At 37.1% G+C, this 21,229-nt stretch overlaps 2 protein-coding genes across 3 annotated transcripts; one reads left to right on the top strand and one right to left on the bottom strand.

Moving 5' to 3' along the window:
• Positions 1-655: 655 nt before the first annotated feature.
• Positions 656-18,815, bottom strand: LOC136817934 (UPF0764 protein C16orf89 homolog). Of its 2 annotated transcripts, none has more exons than XM_067074280.1 (6): positions 18,482-18,815; positions 16,763-16,925; positions 15,421-15,689; positions 2,548-2,830; positions 1,956-2,011; positions 656-1,352 (listed from the first exon to the last, which is right to left on the bottom strand). In XM_067074280.1, exons 1-6 carry the CDS (start codon positions 18,663-18,665, stop codon positions 1,108-1,110), a joined length of 1,200 nt encoding a protein of 399 aa, XP_066930381.1. In that variant the 5' UTR covers positions 18,666-18,815; the 3' UTR covers positions 656-1,107. The 2 variants fall into 2 exon arrangements, with proteins under 2 accessions (XP_066930381.1, XP_066930389.1); XM_067074288.1 differs by having other exon boundaries at positions 2,548-2,620; positions 18,482-18,807.
• On the top strand, positions 3,055-9,944 carry LOC136817802 (uncharacterized). The gene is made up of 6 exons (XM_067074122.1): positions 3,055-3,521; positions 6,793-7,098; positions 7,235-7,606; positions 7,736-8,113; positions 8,241-8,423; positions 8,561-9,944. The coding sequence occupies exons 1-6, from the start codon at positions 3,086-3,088 to the stop codon at positions 9,859-9,861; spliced, it is 2,976 nt and encodes a 991-aa protein (XP_066930223.1). The 5' UTR covers positions 3,055-3,085; the 3' UTR covers positions 9,862-9,944.
• Positions 18,816-21,229: the final 2,414 nt, after the last annotated feature.

Genomic DNA, 21,229 nt, shown 5'->3' on the forward strand with positions numbered 1-21,229 from the left:
AACGCACAAATATAACTAGTTTTTGATATGTCACGCGTACAGAATTATAGGTGCTAGGGGACTTTGCTCCCGATTATATAAGAATTTGTCGAGACGCCGAATGGATTAGAGATGAAAAAGCCCGTCTCTGTAAAAGAGTTCAGGAAAAGAATACACCTTTTCGACCGTAGTCACGCGGTAAGGCGCATAACTCGTAAGGTGCATAACTCGTAAGGTGCATAACTCGTAAGGCGCGCGCTACTATTCTGAATCGCAGACCTCTACAAAACCCCAGGTAGTATAGCATGTATAAGGAGCACGAATCCGTTAGTGGATGCCAGCAGCTTAGCGCGCTACTTAAGGGCTATGACCATAGTCAGAAAAATTTTTAAGGGATTTGAAGATGAAACTTTTATTTTGGGTTTCTTGACACTTTTAACAAGAAACTAGTCTTTATAAGTTGTTTGGTTTTTGTATTATGTCAGAATTTAATTACAAAAACGACGCTTTGAAATTTAAAAGACGATAATAAAATGTTACATTACCCCCTTTCTCTAAACTGATGTATATTATGACTGTTTTTCTACGAAAAATTGGGATAAACAATTGGTCAATCTAATCTAATGCAAAGCTCTTCAAAGTTGAATTACTCTTCGTCATTTTCTTCTTCATCAAATTTTTTAATTGCGATTTTTTAATTTCCAGATCTAGGAATAGTGACCTAACAGAAAATGTATAATATCTCATAGTTTGGTTGGTGACATCAGACATATTTTGTACATGGCAAACATGGAAAATTCACTTTGGTCAGAGCCCTTAATTACTTAATTATCCCCCTAAACTCGATCCAATCCTTTTTTACACATTTTTCTATTGTCCGTAGGTGCGACCAGACTGGGATGGTTTTAGAGTGGTAAAACGGACAAAAAAATTCCCGCGCGGCAAATGGCGGCCACGGTCGAAAATGTGAATTTATAAGGCATAAAAGTAACAGAAGCAATAAAGCTAATACTTTATAAACTTTTTGATTCCTTTGCACTTGTAAAAAAAATTGTAAAATTAAATCTAGATTTTTGAAAAAGAGTGAAATCTAAAATTTTCAAAGATTATAAAAATATGGACCTAAAATTAAATAGATTGTTGCAGCAGTTCACTCTTCCTCCGTTTTTTCCGTTGTCTCCAAAAATATGAAGCTAACAGAAGCAGTGGTATCCAATAGAACAACAACTGATAATAATATTGTCCTTCTTTAAATCTATCATGAAGATATTGTAAACTCCAACCTGGCTGGTTGAGTTCTTTTGTGATTTGCCAATGAATGGATTCGGCGAGGTATGCAACAAGAAGACCGGTGGTATGCGATAGACAGCCACCTGTGAGTCCATAACAAAGAAGATAAAAAAATTAAGAAGCCTTTTGAGTTTGTCCTTTTTGTCGAATACAAAACAGTTAGGATAAGAGTCATCAAATTCGCCCATAACATTCTCTAACATATTTGGACTTTTGAGGAAGGAGGAGTGACTGAAAAAATTTGGAAAACCCACAGTTTAACCCGCGAAATCGAGGACGGTAAAAGTGCTGATTTACCTTCGTCTACAGTCAGTCAGGAATTAGAAGCTTACCCTCTCCGCCGCAGAAAAACACAGATACGTGAACTCGCTAATATTCAGGAGAGAGAGTATTTCCATCTGATTAGGTTTCCCGAAGCAAAAAAAAAAATGGTTGTAAAAGGCGGACTCTCTGCTCTGGAAAATGGTTGCACCGAGTTCGTAAGTAAAAAGGTTGACATTGTCCAAAGACAATCTGAAAATTTACTTGAACATTTTACAATTTTAGTTTTTAAATATGTTAATTGTATACCTGGATGTTAAAGAGAAAAACCTACTCTGTCACGTGACTTTGGTTAACGTTGATCTTTCTTCTCAAAGAAATAATATAAAAAGGCTTTGCAGCGAGATAATGAATTCAAATCTTACCTTTTAAAGTCCGTTCTTCTTGGAGGCGTCGCGATGGTCCTTTTACTTCGTCCACACTAGAAAAAGAAAAAAGAATAGGCTAACATACATAGCTCAAAAAGTCCTTTTTTTACCAAAAGCACGGTGGTCCGACCAACACTGAACTGTGGTAAAGTTGTTTTGCCCTCTCCTTAAAAACAGAAGATTTTAGATGATAATCAAACAGGTCGAATTACGTTATCTACCCGATGAGACTTTTACAATGACATCCAAAACATTTTTAGAATCTTCACTTCTTCACTTGAAAGCAAAACTGTCCATTTATATTCTAAATTCGACCAGGATTTGAATGGGTAATCAAATTAAAGCGAGTTTATGTATTTGCACTTTTGAAGACGGTGGAGTGACTTAATCGATTTGGAATAATCCACAGCTCTGACCTGCAAAATCGAGGATGGTAAAAATGTTGATACACCGTCGTCCTCAGTCAGTCAGGATGTAGACCAATTAGAACCTTACCGTCTCCGGCGCAGAAAAACACAAATAAATAAACTCGCTAATGCAGTAGTATTCGACAGTTCTATAATCAAGTAACTTCCAAAATAATATTTACCTTGGTTGTCCAGTATTTTGTGTATTACTTTTCGGTTCCTTGTAACATCCAATATCATTTTGCCAAGACAAAACTGTAAATGTATCATACATATTCATTGATCCTTTAATTCCTAACCAACTGGAGACCACAGCTTGTTCTAAAAACAGATCGTGTTCGGATACCGGGTAACCAGTTCGGGAAATTTCTTGCATTTGGTTGTAAATGTCTGATCCGAAAATATGTAAACGATCTTCAAGTTTGGTCTTGACACCCAGTTTCTGTTGAAATACATTTTTACATCCTACAAGCAATGAGGGAATTACTTTCTATTATATTATAATCTACTTACTATACCCCCTACTCACAGATCCACTGGGACCCCCTCCTTCTAAAAAGAATTAGCAAAAGTATCATCCTTAGTGGAAAATTATACACTCCAATTTTTGTCCCCGCTATATATAATCTAATAAATATAATAATAAATATAATAATAATAATAAAGATAACCATAAAAAGAGAAATTTGTTCCGATCAGAGCACATTCGTTGTTGAAATCATGGAACGTGATTTCGATAACACCGCTTCACAAGAGAAAGAGGAAGACGATTTTAATCCTGTAAAGGAACTTCGATGTGCTTTAGTTAAAACTTCTCTGAAGTCATTTGTAGTGGAACATGCTGCTCGCTACTACCAAGCAGCTGCCTTTAGGGTTATGTTACCTTCACCACCAGAAGTTGAAGTTTGGTTAGCTCGTCAAAGAATGGAAGAGAGATTGGCTCAAGAATCCATGGTTGTTGGATTTTTTTCGTGTGCTACTGCTTTACAAAACGTTTCAAAAGACAAAAAGACCAACCAAAACATTGCTGGCATTTCGTTTTGGGTCATGTTTGACGCCCCTGAGATGGTTATTGAATCGTTTGAGAACCACTTGACAAGAATTGCTCGTGATATTGGATTAGAAACTGTGCATTCAAAAGCAGTAAAAGGCCGAGGTAAGATAACATGATTTTTTCCTAATTTCTCTTCGAAATGTTACTTTTCCAATTATTTCAAAAAAGATTAGGACATTTTTCAATTTGAGTTTCAAAGACTTGATTTGTTAATTTATTTGCGGCCGTTTTGCGAGATGATTTTTTTTCGGACATAACTTGGTAATTTACTACGCACAATTTTGAGAATTTTTTTCTAGCTTATCACCAGCTAGCCACTCGCTATCCCTTCTTACCTAAGTTATCACGAATTTCTGCAAAGTGATTTTCTTTTTGATGTAATTTGTAAAAAAGGTTTTGGATATTTTGAATATTTTTGTAGCTTATCACGAACCATAACTACTCGCTATCTTTATTTTTCGATTTATCAAAAGTTTACACAAAACGACTTTCTTTCGGATAAAATTTGAGAAAATTTACGGAAAAGTTTCTAAATTTTTTTCTAGCTTATCATCAGCTAGCCACTGGTTATCTCTTCTTATCTAAGTTGTCACAAACTTTTGAAACCTATTTTCTATCGGACATACTTTTGAAATCGTTTTCGGACATTTTGAGTACTTTGCCAAGCTTGTCACAAGCTTGCCACTGTCTTGTCGTCCAAATTGTCGCACATTTTTGTGGCTTATGTTCTATCGGAGGGATTTTGAAATCATTATCGGACATTTAATACTTTACCAATCTTGTCACAAGATTGGACAAGCTTGCCACTGTTATCACTTGCTATCCAAGTTGTCACATATTTTTGAAACTCATGCTTTTTTGGACAGATTTTGAAATCATTTTCGGACATTTTTAATACTTTACCAAGCTTGTCACAAGATCGGACAAGCTTGCCACTGATATCTCTTGTTATCTAATTTGTCACATATTTTTGAGGCTTATGTTCTATCGGACAAATTTTGAAATCATTTTCGGACATTTTGAGTACTTTGCCAAGCTTGTCACAAGCTTGCCACTGTTATCACTTGCTATCCAAGTTGTCACATATTTTTGAAACTTATGCTTTTTCGGACAGATTCTGAAATCATTCTCGGACATTTTCAATAGTTTAGCAAGCTTGTCACAAGGTTACCACTGATATCTCTTGTTATCTATTTTGTCACATATTCTTGAGGCGTATGTTCTATCGGACAAATTTTTTAAATCATTTTCGGACATTTTCAATACTTTAGCAAGCTTGTCACAAGCTTGAACAAGCTTGCCACTGTTATCTCTTGCTATCCAAGTTGTCACAAATTTTTAAAACTTATGCTTTATCGGACAGATTTTGAAATCATTTTCGGACATTTTCAATACTTTAGCAAGCTTGTCACAAGATTGGACAAGCTTGCCACTGATATCTCTTGTTATCTAATTTGCCACATATTTTTGAGGCTTATGTTCTATCGGACAATTTTGAAATCATTTTCGGACATTTTCAATACTTTAGCAAGCTTGTCACAAGCTTGAACAAGCTTGCCACTGTTATCCCTTGCTATCCAAGTTGTCACAAATTTTTAAAACTTATGCTTTACCGGACAGATTTTGAAATCATTTCCGGACATTTTCAATACTTTAGCAAGCTTGTCACAAGATTGGACAAGCTTGCCACTGATATCTCTTGTTATCTAATTTGTCACAAATTTTTTAACCTTATGTATCATCGGACAGATTTTGAAATCATTTTCAGACATTTTCAATACTTTACCAAGCTTGTCACAAGCTTGCCACTTTTATCTCTTGTTATCTAACTTGTCGCAAATTTTTGAAACTTGTGCTTTGTCGGACAGATTCTGAAATCATTCTCGGACATTTTCAATAGTTTAGCAAGCTTGTCACAAGGTTACCACTGATATCTCTTGTTATCTATTTTGTCACATATTCTTGAGGCGTATGTTCTATCGGACAAATTTTTTAAATCATTTTCGGACATTTTCAATACTTTAGCAAGCTTGTCACAAGCTTGAACAAGCTTGCCACTGTTATCTCTTGCTATCCAAGTTGTCACAAATTTTTAAAACTTATGCTTTATCGGACAGATTTTGAAATCATTTTCGGACATTTTCAATACTTTAGCAAGCTTGTCACAAGATTGGACAAGCTTGCCACTGATATCTCTTGTTATCTAATTTGCCACATATTTTTGAGGCTTATGTTCTATCGGACAAATTTTGAAATCATTTTCGGACATTTTGAGTACTTTGCCAAGCTTGTCACAAGCTTGCCACTGTTATCACTTGCTATCCAAGTTGTCACATATTTTTGAAACTTATGCTTTACCGGACAGATTTTGAAATCATTTCCGGACATTTTCAATACTTTAGCAAGCTTGTCACAAGATTGGACAAGCTTGCCACTGATATCTCTTGTTATCTAATTTGCCACATATTTTTGAGGCTTATGTTCTATCGGACAAATTTTGAAATCATTTTCGGACATTTTGAGTACTTTGCCAAGCTTGTCACAAGCTTGCCACTGTTATCACTTGCTATCCAAGTTGTCACATAGTTTTGAAACTTATGCTTTTTCGGACAGATTCTGAAATCATTCTCGGACATTTTCAATAGTTTAGCAAGCTTGTCACAAGGTTACCACTGATATCTCTTGTTATCTATTTTGTCACATATTCTTGAGGCGTATGTTCTATCGGACAAATTTTTTAAATCATTTTCGGACATTTTCAATACTTTAGCAAGCTTGTCACAAGCTTGAACAAGCTTGCCACTGTTATCTCTTGCTATCCAAGTTGTCACAAATTTTTAAAACTTATGCTTTATCGGACAGATTTTGAAATCATTTTCGGACATTTTCAATACTTTAGCAAGCTTGTCACAAGATTGGACAAGCTTGCCACTGATATCTCTTGTTATCTAATTTGCCACATATTTTTGAGGCTTATGTTCTATCGGACAATTTTGAAATCATTTTCGGACATTTTCAATACTTTAGCAAGCTTGTCACAAGCTTGAACAAGCTTGCCACTGTTATCCCTTGCTATCCAAGTTGTCACAAATTTTTAAAACTTATGCTTTACCGGACAGATTTTGAAATCATTTCCGGACATTTTCAATACTTTAGCAAGCTTGTCACAAGATTGGACAAGCTTGCCACTGATATCTCTTGTTATCTCATTTGTCACAAATTTTTTAACCTTATGTATCATCGGACAGATTTTGAAATCATTTTCGGACATTTTCAATACTTTGCCAAGCTTGTCACAAGCTTGCCACTGTTATCTCTTGTTATCCAAATTATCACATTCTTTTTAAAGATACAATTTTCTTCCTTTCTCCAGGCATCAAATCGATCACAGGCGGTTACGTTTCCTCTCTTTATATTACTTTGAAAGACCATAACAATGAAGCCCTTTTGCATCATTTTGCCAAATCACAAATGAAATGTGTTCGAAAAGCTGCTCAAGAAGAAGACATCACTCTTGAAAATGTGGAAATGACGGAAGGAGAACGATACTCTTCAAAGAAACTGACTTCACTTTGGCTTCTTGAATCAATGGCCACGGACGTTGCATCCGAACTTAAAAAGAGTGTGAAGTGTTTGGATGGGCTGATGAACATCAAACTTGTGGATTTGACATCGTCGGGTAAGAGACGTTTCATTTCCTTTTTGTGTAAGGCGGCTGGTGAAAGTTTGCTGACAAATACTAAGATGTCGAAATGAAATTGAGAGAAATTATTTTTTGTTTGAAGATGAATTTCGAATTTCTCTTTTTCTTGTAGAAAACCCTGTGATTGCCGCTCCGCGTCCGGTGAGCAAATTGATGCAAGGAATAACAGCTATCAAAAGCTACATGGAAAGATTTGGTTACGGTTTGTTCGATGGTCATATTTATAAACGCGCTCCAGCTGCAAAGTTTACATACGTGTATTGCTCATCAGTGCTTGACTTCGTCCATTTCACCCTTGGTAGTCCAGACGTGGCAGATCAGATCGGTTCTCAAGTCAACCCTATCATCAATCTGCTATCGGTATCTTCATGTCGTGTTATCAAGCCGATCAAAATAGATTACAACTTCATCGAAGTGACGCCTTTCGGAACGTGTTTCAATATACGCGAGAAATGTTTTCAAGTTGATCCTGTCGATTTGGAAGGTATGTAGCATTTCCTTTTTGTTTTTACATAAGAGACGAAAATAGACTGCAGAACAGCTGATATTGAATTGTACCAGGACATTTAAGATCTTTGAATTTAAATTTCCTTTCTGTGTTTCGTTACTTTAGGTTCGCCAAGAGCTTTCGTAAAGTACACGTACGACGAAAAACGCACTCCGAATCCAAAACCCTTTGTACAAGGGGTGGAGAACTCCTTTGGTAACCCTGTGATTTTACGTAAATTTTACAAGAAATATTATCAACTCCTCATGCACGGCCAGTTCCCTCACAAGGAGAGCAAACTTTGTCTTGTTGGGCCAGCCGACTCTGGCAAGACCAGCTGGTTTGCCCCATTCCAAGGCGTCATCCCTGTGCGGTACATCGCCGGTGTAATGAACGACGGTCGCTTTTCCGCCGCCCTCATAAGCAACAATACCCAAATATGTATGATGGACGAATGGACACCGGACAGCTTGTCGTGTGAGGATGCAAAACGTGTGCTGCAAGGTGAGTTGAAACTATTTTGAGCTTTCCCATAGACCCCTTCGATATGCTTTCATGCTACTTGTGGTTCTGCACTTAGTAAAGGAAATTCTTCGGTCATTAATCCATCCTCGTTTTTTCTCCCTTTCAGGCGGAATGAATTTCTTACCTCAAAAACACAAATCCGGTCTTCGCGTAAATTACAACTCGGGATTTTTCATAACGACGAACGTGTATCCCGACTTTGGAAACGAGCGTGACAACGAAGCTATCAAAAAGCGTCTGGAAGTATTCCAAACTTCATCCTTGAAACGTAGAGACCCATCGGTCGCAGGTAAGAAAGTGGCATTTAACTCTCAAAGAATTTTTATTTTTTTGCCATCCACCGTTCGTCGAGAATGAATCCATCCGCTGTTGCTGATGACTTGAGTCTAAAGTTTCCTTTTCATCTTTTCTCTTTTTTTGTTGTAGCGTGGTTACGAATGAACTGCATGGAAGTGTTTCACTACTTGGCGAACGAGTTGAGAGGTGAACCAATTTTCGATACACCGACCCAAAGATGGAACGGTCTGCAAACAGCTCCAGGAACGGGTGCCATCTTCAATGATTTTGACTTTGATCCGTTGCAACTGATGTACAATGACGAGATCGAGCGTTTTTCATTCAGCCAGTCTCTCAAAGACAGCCAACAACAAAATCCCACTGACAATTCCGGCAACGGTGACACCAACGACAACGCAAACGGAGAAGGCTCCCTCGTACAAGCTTTGGATCACGCCGTCCTCCAAGCTGACAAAGAAGTCGGTGTTCATTATGAAGATCTCGTTTGGGAAACGCCGTTGTTTGACAACTACAGTGAAAACTGTGACGGGCTGTACATCGAGAAGGTCTTGACGCTGGCATCGAACCAAGACGGTGAGTGGGAAAAGTTGAAGTTGACAGATAATGCCAAAAACATGTTTCGTCGAAGACTGAGGAGCAAGTGGGAAGGAGCAGATTCGGTTTATGACGCGTGGCTCATCAGAAAGGGCTGTCAGCGTTCATGGTTCGACTATCACGACCTCTACGCTAACCACCCTGAATTCGACCCGAACGCCGAGCAAGAACCTCCAACTCAAGCTTCCAAAGTCATTACTGACAGTCCGATAAAATCGTACCAACAGCCCTCAGTGCCGGAGACAGATGACAGCGATGATGATACCGTGCACGACCAATTGGACGAAGTAGACCATCCAAATCCGACCTCTAGCACTGCTAAGGTCACATCTTGTATTAAATCTAATCTAGCTTCTCCCGTCTCAGCTCTTGACGACGCTGTAACTGCTGATGAAAAGGAAGCATTGCAGGAGCCACAAGAGACCGTCACCAAAGTCACCACGGTACCAGAGACGCCGACAAAATCTTCTCAGCCACCAACTACGGAAACAGATCACGCGACTAGAGAAGACGAAAAGCCAACGAAAAGCTCTGCTAACACGAAATCTTGTGCAGAGTCCAGTATCGAGTCCGACGCTTCCATCCAAACGGACACTTTGGAGGATCCTCCCGCCGATCACGACGACAAACCCAGTGGCAAAAGAAGCTTCAGACTGAGCCTGAAGCGTTGCACTCAATCTCAATCCGCCATCGCATTGTCGAGCGACGATGATAAAACACCGAAGAAGTTGAAGACCGACTCTGAAGGTTCAATCGAGTTTGACATTTCTAAAGACGTCGATTCAGACACGAAGATTATCCATGTATCGTCGAATTCATCTTCTGAAACCGACTAAATATTTTTCTTTAATATACGTCTTTGTGTTTCTTAGTTTTTCAAATAGTTTTACAGAGCTTTAAAGAAAAGTTGTAATGTCTATACCATTATTTCCATTTCCTTCCATTCAGCCAAAAAGGTGATTTTTAACCCTGAAGTCTTTTTTCCGCAAAATCTCAAAAATAAAGTTCTGTGATTAGTTTGATAAGTAGGGATAACAAGTGACAAAGTGTGGCTTAAAAGGGATAAGCAATTTCAAATGTCAAAATTTGTGATTTTTCCAACAAGAAGGGATAAAGAGTGAGAAAGTGTGGCTTGAACGGGATAAGCAATTTCGAATGTCAAAATTTGTGATTAGTTTGATAAGTAGGGATAACAAGTGACAAGGTGTGGCTTGAAAGGGATAAGCAATTTGAAATGTCAAAATTTGTGATTAGTTTGATAAGCAGGGATAACAAGTGACAAGGTGTGGCTTGAACGGGATAAGCAATTTCGAAGTCAAAATTTGTGATTAGTTTGATAAGTAGGGACAGCAAGTGACAAGGTGTGGCTTGAAAGGGATAAGCAATTTGAAATGTCAAAATTTGTGATTTGTCCGACAAGAAGGGATAAAGAGTGATAGGGTGTGACATGGAGGGGATAAGCAATTTCGAATGTCAAAATTTGTGATTAGTTTGATAAGTAGGGATAAAGAGTGATAGGGTGTGACTTGAAAGGGATAAGCAATTTTGAATGTCAAAATTTGTGATTAGTTTGATAAGCAGGGATAACAAGTGACAAGGTGTGGCTTGAACGGGATAAGCAATTTCGAAGTCAAAATTTGTGATTAGTTTGATAAGTAGGGACAGCAAGTGACAGGGTGTGGCTTGAAAGGGATAAGCAATTTGAAATGTCAAAATTTGTGATTTGTCCGACAAGAAGGGATAAAGAGTGATAGGGTGTGACTTGAAAGAGATAAGCAATTTTGAATGTCAAAATTTGTGATTAGTTTGATAAGTAGGGATAAAGAGTGAAAGGGTGTGACTTGAAAGGGATAAGCAATTTTGAATGTCAAAATTTGTGATTAGTTTGATAAGCAGGGATAACAAGTGACAAGGTGTGGCTTGAACGGGATAAGCAATTTCGAAGTCAAAATTTGTGATTAGTTTGATAAGTAGGGACAGCAAGTGACAAGGTGTGGCTTGAAAGGGATAAGCAATTTGAAATGTCAAAATTTGTGATTTGTCCGACAAGAAGGGATAAAGAGTGATAGGGTGTGACTTGAAAGAGATAAGCAATTTGAAATGTCAAAATTTGTCATTCGTCCGACAAGAAGGGATCAAGAGTGATAGGGTGTGACTTGAAAGAGATAAGCAATTTCGAATGTCAAAATTTGTGATTAGTTTGATAAGGAAGGATAAAGAGTGATAGGGTGTGACTTGAAAGGGATAAGCAATTTTGAATGTCAAAATTTGTGATTAGTTTGATAAGCAGGGATAACAAGTGACAAGGTGTGGCTTGAAAGGGATAAGCAATTTGAAATGTCAAAATTTGTGATTTGTCCGACAAGAAGGGATAAAGAGTGATAGGGTGTGACTTGAAAAGAGATAAGCAATTTGAAATGTCAAAATTTGTCATTCGTCCGACAAGAAGGGATCAAGAGTGATAGGGTGTGACTTGAAAGAGATAAGCAATTTCGAATGTCAAAATTTGTGATTAGTTTGATAAGGAAGGATAAAGAGTGATAGGGTGTGACTTGAAAGGGATAAGCAATTTGAATGTCAAAATTTGTGATTAGTTTGATAAGCAGGGATAACAAGTGACAGGTGTGGCTTGAAAGGGATAAGCAATTTGAAATGTCAAAATTTGTGATTTGTCCGACAAGAAGGGATAAAGAGTGATAGGGTGTGACTTGAAAGAGATAAGCAATTTGAAATGTCAAAATTTGTGATTTGTCCGACAAGAAGGGATAAAGAGTGATAGGGTGTGACTTGAAAGAGATAAGCAATTTGAAATGTCAAAATTTGTGATTTGTCCGACAAGAAGGGATAAAGAGTGATAGGGTGTGACTTGAAAGAGATAAGCAATTTTGAATGTCAAAATTTGTGATTAGTTTGATAAGGAAGGAACAAGTGACAAGGTGTGGTTTAAAAGGGAAAAGCAATTTGAAATGTCAAAAATTGTGATTTACCCGACAAGAAGGGATAAAGAGTGATACGGTGTGACTTGAAAGGGATAAGCAATTTCGAATGTCAAAATTTGTGATTAGTTTGATAAGCAGGGATAACAAGTGACAAGGTGTTGCTTGAAAGGGATAAGCAATTTGGAATGTCAAAATTTGTGACTAGTTTGATAAGCAGGGATAACAAGTGACAAGGTGTGGCTTAAAAGGGATAGGGAATTTCGAATGTCAAAATTTGTGAATCATTTGATAAGTAGGGATAACAAGTGACAAGGTGTGGCTTAAAAGGGAGAAGCAATTTCGAATTTCAAAATTTGTGACTAGTTTGATAAGCATGGATAACAAGTGACAAGGTGTGGTTTGAAAGGGATAATTAATTTGAAATGTCAAAATTTGTGATTTGTCCGACAAGAAGGGATAACGAGTGACACGTTGTGACATGATGGGGATAAGCAATTTTGAATGTCAAAATTTGTGATTAGTTTGAAAAGAAGGGATAATGAGTGACAACGGGTGAGAAGGGGTGATTTGAAGGTGATGAGCAATTTTTTAACGAAAAAATTAATTTTAAAAATATTTCCTACAAATCTTTGTTCGATTATTTCGTTTTACCATTTTTATTTTCATAAATCAACTATATCCAATTCTGTCAGTCAATGAACTTTTTCGCTTTAGCACGCATAAGCAGTGTAGAATTTTTCCTTGAAGGATGAAATTTATACTCTGGGTCTTTCAAGATGTTAGACCATTTTCCTTGTCCGTACTTCTTTATACCTTTTAACAGAAAATTGTCCTCCTCAGTAGTAAAGGCGTGCTTCTTGTTTCTTGTCCTTTTTTCGGATGACTTGGTATTCTTTTCAATAGGTTTGGTCGACAATTGTTTTATTTCTTCACGTTCTTGCAGACTTTCTTTTTCATTTTCGGGGTGAGCGGTTTCTGCTTCTTTTTCACGATTCTCATTGGCTGTTGTAACTTTGATCAATTTTTCCATATAGTTGTTTGCTTTTCTAGCAACATCTTGTGACTTTCGTTTTTGATAGTGCACCTTGGCAACGTTTGATGTGTGTTTCTGGTCGAGGCTCACGATACGTTGTTCTTCTTGGGTCAGATTTTCAGCGCTAGCGGTTTCAATGATCTGCCTGTAGCGCGTCGGTGTTATGTACTTTCCAATGGCTTGATACACCATTCTTCCAAATATATCTCCCAGGTTTTTAAGTTGGTTTCCGTTTTTACATACTAGTAAAAATTCACATTTTGGGTTCAACCGTGGTCTAACGTGATCTACGTAGTCCTTCAATTTCGAAAGTGCTCCATCAGCAAAAACAAGTGAATCAAAACCGTATTGTTCTTCAGTTTTAAAGTGTGTTTGATCAATCATTCCTGTTTTCATAGCAGAAAGAAACATCTTCACAGTCAAAAATTGAAATGTCATTGGCCTGCTGCCTTTCACATTCAAAAACAATAGAGAAACTATGAAAGATGACGCAAACGAAAGATCGTGGGCAATGTGGGCATTGATCTTGGCCAAATGTACAACTTGGTTATACCTGTCCTCGTGAAAAGGTATCACTTTTTGTAGATCCGCGAGTGATGCCCAGCAATTGATACTCTCCAAATGCTCGATTGAAAGTAAAGTGTTCCACTCGACCCGCATCTTCTTTCTCAAACATTGTTTGGCACGCGAGAGAAATACTTCGCTGGTAAGAAATATCGCCATTTTGTCTGTGCGTATACCCCTGCATCTCAAAAAGTCTAGGCAATGACTCAATGACTGTAGGTAAGATATCATCCCGGGCTTGCCAAGTTTGCATTCATCCTCCAGATATCTTAAAAATCTCTCAATAAATTCCGTAGATCCAACACAATATTCCATTAAAGTCAAGGTCAGTTCAAAGTTCTCTTCCAAATTTTCCAAACAAAACTTGCAGAACTTCATAATTTTCCGGCAAATTTGAAGCGCTTGATTTGCATCTTTGCCACCTCCTCCAGCACTGCATATCCAAGATATAAAGTCTTTAGCCAGTTGACATTTGTCCGAGAAAGATGAAATGTTCCAAGTTTTATTTCTCATAACTGGTCTTTTTGAAGAATAGATTTTATCTGTAAAAACTTCATCAACATTAGGTTTACTTTCAAAATAAAAGTACCATCCGTGTTTCGTTACAACATGTTTTCTGCAACCTCTTTGACTGTGGTAGCTATCACTGTCACAATTTGAAACAGGACAAACAAACAATCCCACTGCATTTGGAGTCAACTTGAGTCGTTTAGCCTTGGGACTTGCCCCTTCAACGCCTTCCCAATCTTTCTTGCAAAAAGTTCTCTTCATTGCACAAATAGTTCATTTCTCCATATTTTCCAAATAAGCATTTCAAAAGTGAACTTGCCTTTTTTACAGATCGCATCGATCCTCTCTTAAATGAACAAATTATCTAAATAATTTCAGAAAAAGGAATTATCTCACTTTTTTAATCAAGTTCCTTTTATCTTTTTAATTTCATTCTGTGAAATACCATATTCTTTGATTAAAATGTTTTTTTAATTTAAATGTACAATTAGTTCTTTTAAAAAATAATTGAAATGACTATCAAAATGAGATCAGATAGTTCCCAATGGATTTGGTCCTCTTTACTTTAATTGACTCCTTGAAGAATAGGAACTATTTGTACATATAGCACCAGTAAGGGAATACTTGTAAATGAACAAAAAGTTCCATTCAAAACAACTTATGTAACTAATTTGTTCCCTTGATAGAATAGGTATCTTAGAATTTGAAATAGAAACGATGAACCATGAGTTCCCTAGGGAATTGACTTTCGGAATATGGAGATCTAAAACGGTAAACACTTTTTCTTAATGTAATAAAAACGTGTTTTGAACCAATAGTTCATTTTTTTCAATTCCCTTTTGGGATTGTAAAAGATGATTTGTTAATAAACTGTAAAACGGACCAATCAGAGGCTTACAACACTGCTTCATGGCAAGGAACAAAAAATCTTTTATGTAGATAATAAAAAAATGCTGACTGTGCATAATATTGTGCTATTTCTCCATTCCCACAGAATTTTCTGACTTGAAAACAAGAGAATATAAAACATGGGAATATAAATCCCTATCGAGTTTCATTCGCTGTTAATTATAATTTTTACCCCCATTGGCTTAAGAAATCCTACCGGGTCTGTGAGAAAAGGGGTTTCTTACTCAAAGCAGTATGCATCCCATTTAAAAAAAAGAAATGATTATTGAATTGAAAGATTACTGGATTTTGGGTTAAGATCGGGTTGAAAATTAACAGGAGAATGTTTTAATTAAAAATTTTGAAAAAGTAAAAAACTACTGTATCATACCCCTGTGTCGGTGGGAATGACAATTTCAATGGAAATCTATAATCTTAAATATTTAAGTGATTAAACTGACCAAGAGAGATTCCAAGCATGAAAAACAAAGCTTGATGAGTGATCGTATATCCAAAATTGCCTTCCTTATTCATTACCGACCAGCAATCATCCTCAACTGTACATTTCTTTTTCGTTGATGAAGTCCCCAAAAGACCTTTCATACATTTATCACTGAATTTCTCATCTAATTCATCATTGGCTTTTACAATCTGACTCGATGATGGTGCTTCAGCGACTAACGGTAAACGAGTGTTAGATTCGTGAAACCATTTCTTGTCGACTATGTACCTGAAATCGTGTTTGAATTTGTTTTAAAAAAGGTAGCTATTCCCTCGGGGGGGGGGTACTTAGGTAAGTGAAGGGTACGGGTATATACGGCCTTTAAGGGTGCCTTTTTTGGCCCTGAAAATCCCTGTAAGGGTTGGAAAAACCAGAAAATTAAATTTCAGTCCAACTAAGGGTCGGAAAAATAGGAAAATTTCAACTTTTTGTTCCTTTAAAGATCAAAATTTGGTCAGATTAGTCCCAGTAACGGTCGACAAAGTCGCAAAATTTTCCTATTTTTTCTCCTTTTTAGTCCTGCTAAGGGTCCGAGGGTCAAATTCGGGCGCCACATATCAGTCAGCTCGCAACCCTAGTACCCCCCGAGGTAGTCCTAAGCAATGCAGCATATTACAATCGCCCTTCATCACCCCATCACATCGATTTCTATCTTTCATCGTGAAAATATTACAATCGCCCTTTATCACGCCATCACACTGATTTCTATCTTTCATTGTGAAAATTGGCAAAATTTATTCGTCACGCAGAATGAAGAAACAAGCCCAAATCACGTATCACACCTTACCTTTTGCTCTATTACCAAAAAACACCAAAAAGATTTGGACTCACGTCATCACAAAAAAAGACCCAATCATGCCATCCACTAAAACAGGTAGGACCAAGCAAAAAAGGAATCAAATTATCAAACAATATTAAGAAACTGATCTTATCATGTTACGATTATTGTACTACTATCTAACAACAATATTACTGCACATTATAAAAGACTCCAGTTCATACACTCCCTTCTCACAGACCCGGTAGGATAATAACGGACTGGAACTCAATGGGGATCGATATTCCCATATTTTTTATGGCTGGAGATTTCAATTCTTTTGTGTTTTAAGTCAGAAAATTCAGCGGGGATAGGAAAATAAAGTATCATATTTTGAAATGAGGATTGGTTTATTTGATTAGTTTCAGTAGGGACAAAAAGTCGGAGGATAATTTTCCATCGGGGACGATATTTTGGACAATCTTTCCTGTGAGGAAGGTGTGTGTCTATGGGCATTTTACATAGAGGGGTAACTGAAATATACCTGAATGATTGAAGATATTGGTCGTTCTCTTTATCCAATATTTGATACCCCATTGCAGCAGATATACGTATTGAGATAAAACTCTTTTCAATGGATGTGAAGATATGAGTTGGAAGTTTTCGTATTTTGTCTTCATGTTTCGTGAATAAGTGGTGCAATGTACCTGATCCGAAAGAAAGTTCAAAATTAAAAATTGCGAGAAAGCAGCCTTCTCTCCTGTAATTAGTGGAGGCCTTCAAAAGAGAAATAGAGAATCTGCCATTACTACAATTCCTCAATTTCCCGTGTCAATCCAAAATTGCACAGTTTCAAGCTAATGGAAAAAATATTGTACGTTCTGGGCGACCACAATTAATGCAGAGTGACTTTATTATTTTGATTACTTCTTCCTGTATATTGCTTTATTTTGACATTTCAAAAAAAATGGTACAAGCACAACAAGTTTGATATTGTGGTAATGACTGCTTCCTGTAATAATCGTTTAATGATGAAGCAATTATGATAAAACCGATGCGTAGGTGTTGAAATTACAACCTGAGAGTGAGAGCTGACATGGAGTTTTCCTGAATGAGAAAAATGCAAACGAACCGGGGGGGGGGGGTGTACTGGGGAAAAAGGGGTACGGAGATGTGCCACTGGCCAGGGTACCTGAATTTTGGAATTTCAGTCCCATTCCGCAGGGTTAGAAAAACGAGTCCCACGTAGGGTCCATTTTTCGAAGTTCAGTGACACACCCCCGTCGGTCGGCAAGGGTAGTACCCACCCCCTTCCCCCGGGCAAACGAGTTTATCTCAGTAATAAAACTAGTAGTCTTTGACATGCATTATTTTTAACCACTTCTTAGACTAGATTTTGGAAAGCATATCAGATTTTGCATCCTACAGGTTCCAAATTTCGTTTTTTAAGGTCCTAATCGAACACAATCACTGCATCGACCATAAGGTATATCATATCATATCAGAATTTTTATCCCCATTCGAATTTCGATAGGAATTATTATCCCCACTGAGGAAAAAAAGCTCCACCGGGGCTGTGAGACAGGGGTGTTCCATTGAAAAGGGATACTCCTATCTAACTAAGGCTGAGAAAAATTTAATCTATTTCTTTGAATAAAAGTTGTTTAGTGATATACAATTGACGCTCTCTTATTCGATCTTCAAGGGGAATTGGATCTTCATCGAATAAGGGAGCTTATCGAATAAGGGAGCGTCGTTTATGAGAGTTTCATGTTGACAGGGACTTTACATTTCATCGAATAAGGGAGCCTATCGAATAGTAGAACGTCGAATTAAAGAGCGTCAACTGTAGTTATGGTTTGTATCTATAAAGTTAAGGGGGTACTAGGTTTGCGAGAACACGGGTGTGTCCGAGCCAAAGTTTGAAAATCGACCCTTCTTAGAGAGACTGAATTTTCGCAAATTTTTTCTCTCCATTTCTTGACGTTTTTGCCACTCTAAGAGAGACTATTTCCCCAAAATTTCAGGCAAATTATTCAAATTTTACAGTAGTCCAAATTTCAAAAATTTATGACTCTTGAGGGGTTTCTTTTTTGATTTTCGTTATTTTGGAACCCTTACAGAAACTCAATTTGCTTTTTAATAGTTTTATGTACTCCTTTAAGAGACTTTTGTAGTGAGGTGATAAATGGACCCTTATGGCTTGCACATCCCGGCACCCATTTTGCCTAAGTAACCCCCGGATAAAGTGAGACAAATGTACCTTCTGCAGCTCTCAACCCAAAGATGGAATCCAAGTTGACTTCTTTATAATGTGATGAATAGAACGAAGCGACTTTCTCCAAACCTCTAGATATGGTGAGCAAATCATCTTCATAACTTGCAGCACAAAAGTTTATAGAGCTTATTACTATCATAGAAGTAATAAGAAAGACGTAGCAATTCATACTACAACAATTGTTACCAAATCAAAAACTAACAAATACATATTATTTTAGATTACTCCATGAAGGGAAATCTGAAATTCATATACTATAAATTCAATGTTATGATTTTTACAAATTCTTAAAACACATTCACATAACTTCTTATAATGTGCATTTTCGTGAGAAATCTTATCCAAACATTCATTTACAGCAATTCTATCTTTTCAAAGGAAACACATGTTTCTTATGAGAAAACCAACATTTTTGAAGCCTTTGAATGTTCTTAACGTTTTGGGTTTTAATGTTAAAAATGTTCTTAAAATGTTCTTAATTCCACCATTTTGTGACCATTTTTACCTTTTCCCTTAAGAAATTGGCTGTTTTAGAGCCCTGTCGTAAAATGTTCATAAGTTGTTCTTAATATTTTGGCCATCGAAGCTTGATGATATGCTTTTATAAAAAACGTGTAGCTTTGAAATGTGTTAAGGATATTTGATCAGTTAGAAAAACAAGCAAACATCAATACACTCAATGTTCCCTTAAAGTGTATGCTTTAGCAGTTTGGTAGAGTATTATTTTGCATTTTAGCACATGCGCGTCTTTATCAAATATTTGGCTGGTGTTTTAACAGCGTGTCTTTTCCTTGCTCTGACCAATCTTGCTCCACATCCATTTCAATTCAATGTGAAAAAGCTTGTGAATTAAAAGTGATAGGTAAGCAAACGATATCAGTCTTATTTAAAAACAAAACCTTTAAGTGTCAGACACTCTTAGGGCCTCCAAAGCCTCTTCTATCTGTGGAAAAGATTCGCGATAAACAGCTCGTTTCAGTTAGAAATAATACACGCTTTTTTATAAGAATGTTGTTTTTTTCATTTCATGATGGATATTCTTAACTTTTTCGGAAAGATCATCCAGAAATATTCCTTACGGTATTCTTAGATTAGGGCCCAATCCAGCCTTAATCTTGCATGTAATACATACCTCAAGCAAAGATTTGGCATTTTTTGAAAGCTTTTTAACCGACCCTAAGAGAGAACAAAGTTTTAGTGAAAAAGGGCCCCTAAGAGAGATCTTTTTGAATTTTTTTTGATTTTGGAAAAATGTCCTACCCTTATTTAGAGAGATTTTTTACAATTTTTTCTCTCAAAATCAAAAAAATTTCCTAAAAGTCTTGAACTTTCCGACCCTTAGAGGGAAATTCCAGATTTTTTAAACACTTAAATAGACTTTTGAAGGTGATAAAACCAACCCTTATCGTCCACACATACCCAGCACATTTTTGCCTAAGTATCCCCCGGGAAAATACCCAAACATAAGAACAATATATAAACAAAAGTTGAGCCTGAAATGACTGCATTGGCAGACCCAGCGGAACAACCATAAAAGCAGGGAGGCTGAGGGGTCAAACTTTGATGTCGTTGTTGAAGATCAATCCATGTGGACATTGTCTGCAGACAGGACTTCCAGCGGTACATTGGACGTAGTAAGTTGGTTTGTGTGGGTATCGGAAGACAACGTAGTCGCTGTGTGGGTAATCGGCGCACAATGATTTTGGGCCTGAAATTAAAAGAATTATTGAAATGAGAGATGATTAAAATAAAAACTAAAGACAAAGCTAATATTAGTCCATTGGCGAGTATTGAGTATGAAATGTGAGGCTTTCAACCTAACTTTGTTTGCACACTTGATCTTCTATGGAATATTTAAATTTCTTGAAGAATTTAGCTGACCTTTCTCAAATAAGAAGAAAAGGCTAAATTGGGCTCTTCCAGAAAAAAATCCGTTCATCGGGGGTGGAGGATATATTATTTTTTCAATTAATTACCCCTGGACATTTTCATTTTTCACCCCATGGACATGGATTATACCTATGGATAATCATCACTTTAACCCCCTGGACACCAAAATTTACCCCTGGACATCGCAGATTTACCCCCTGGACAATGCAATTTTTCGGATCCCTCGACAATTCATCCTCTACCCCCTCCTCATGATTTTTCCTACAAAGAGCATTTTATAGGATGATTTATGTTTAAAAAACAAAACCTAAATAAAAAGATTGAAATTGGTTGGTCAAATCCCGTAATACCGTACTAAAAAAGGGCCAATCCCGTCACACCGTAAAAGTACATTACCCCCCCCCCCCCCCCCAGAGAAGAGACAACGATTCTTTACTCGAGAAGAAAAGACTTTTTTTGCTTACTACATGTTTAACCGAAATGTAAGCCAAACCTAAATAAAAAGATTGAAATTGGTTGGAAACTTACATTCTTTTGGATGTGGTTTGAAAGCATGTGGTTTGCAATGTTTGCCTTTGCAAACAGCAAAAGTACGTCGAACACAAACTGAGAATTTACGGCTGAATACTTGGTGTCGTGGACATCTTTGGCAAACAGCTCTCAGTTTTCCATGAGCTCCTGGTGCACATTGGACAAAGATATCTGGTGTTCGGTGTTTATCTCCTAATCCAAAGATGGATCCCAAGGATGCACCATGACACAGTCTGTCAGGACCTAGAAGGATTTTAATTTTTTTTGAAGGTTTCAGACATTCGTTTGCCGGGGGGGGGATGGTACTTAGGC

This window comes from Clytia hemisphaerica, unplaced genomic scaffold (assembly GCF_902728285.1).
Source record: "Clytia hemisphaerica strain Z4C2 unplaced genomic scaffold, Clytia hemisphaerica genome assembly, whole genome shotgun sequence".
Lineage (NCBI taxonomy): Eukaryota > Metazoa > Cnidaria > Hydrozoa > Leptothecata > Clytiidae > Clytia > Clytia hemisphaerica.

What these genes read in the sequence shown, in the direction of transcription:
- LOC136817802 (XM_067074122.1), top strand. Translation starts at nt 3,086, where the DNA reads ATGGAACGTGATTTCGATAACACCGCTTCACAAGAGAAAGAGGAAGAC. An exon ending in TGATCCTGTCGATTTGGAAG is followed by an intron (nt 7,607 to 7,735) that starts GTATGTAGCATT and finishes TCGTTACTTTAG; the next exon opens with GTTCGCCAAGAGCTTTCGTA. An exon ending in TAGAGACCCATCGGTCGCAG is followed by an intron (nt 8,424 to 8,560) that starts GTAAGAAAGTGG and finishes TTTTTGTTGTAG; the next exon opens with CGTGGTTACGAATGAACTGC.
- LOC136817934 (XM_067074280.1), bottom strand. Translation starts at nt 18,665, where the DNA reads ATGAATTGCTACGTCTTTCTTATTACTTCTATGATAGTAATAAGCTCT. An exon ending in CATGCTTGGAATCTCTCTTG is followed by an intron (nt 2,831 to 15,420) that starts GTCAGTTTAATC and finishes CATTGCTTGTAG; the next exon opens with GATGTAAAAATGTATTTCAA. An exon ending in CAAAATACTGGACAACCAAG is followed by an intron (nt 2,012 to 2,547) that starts GTAAATATTATT and finishes TTCTTTTTCTAG; the next exon opens with TGTGGACGAAGTAAAAGGAC.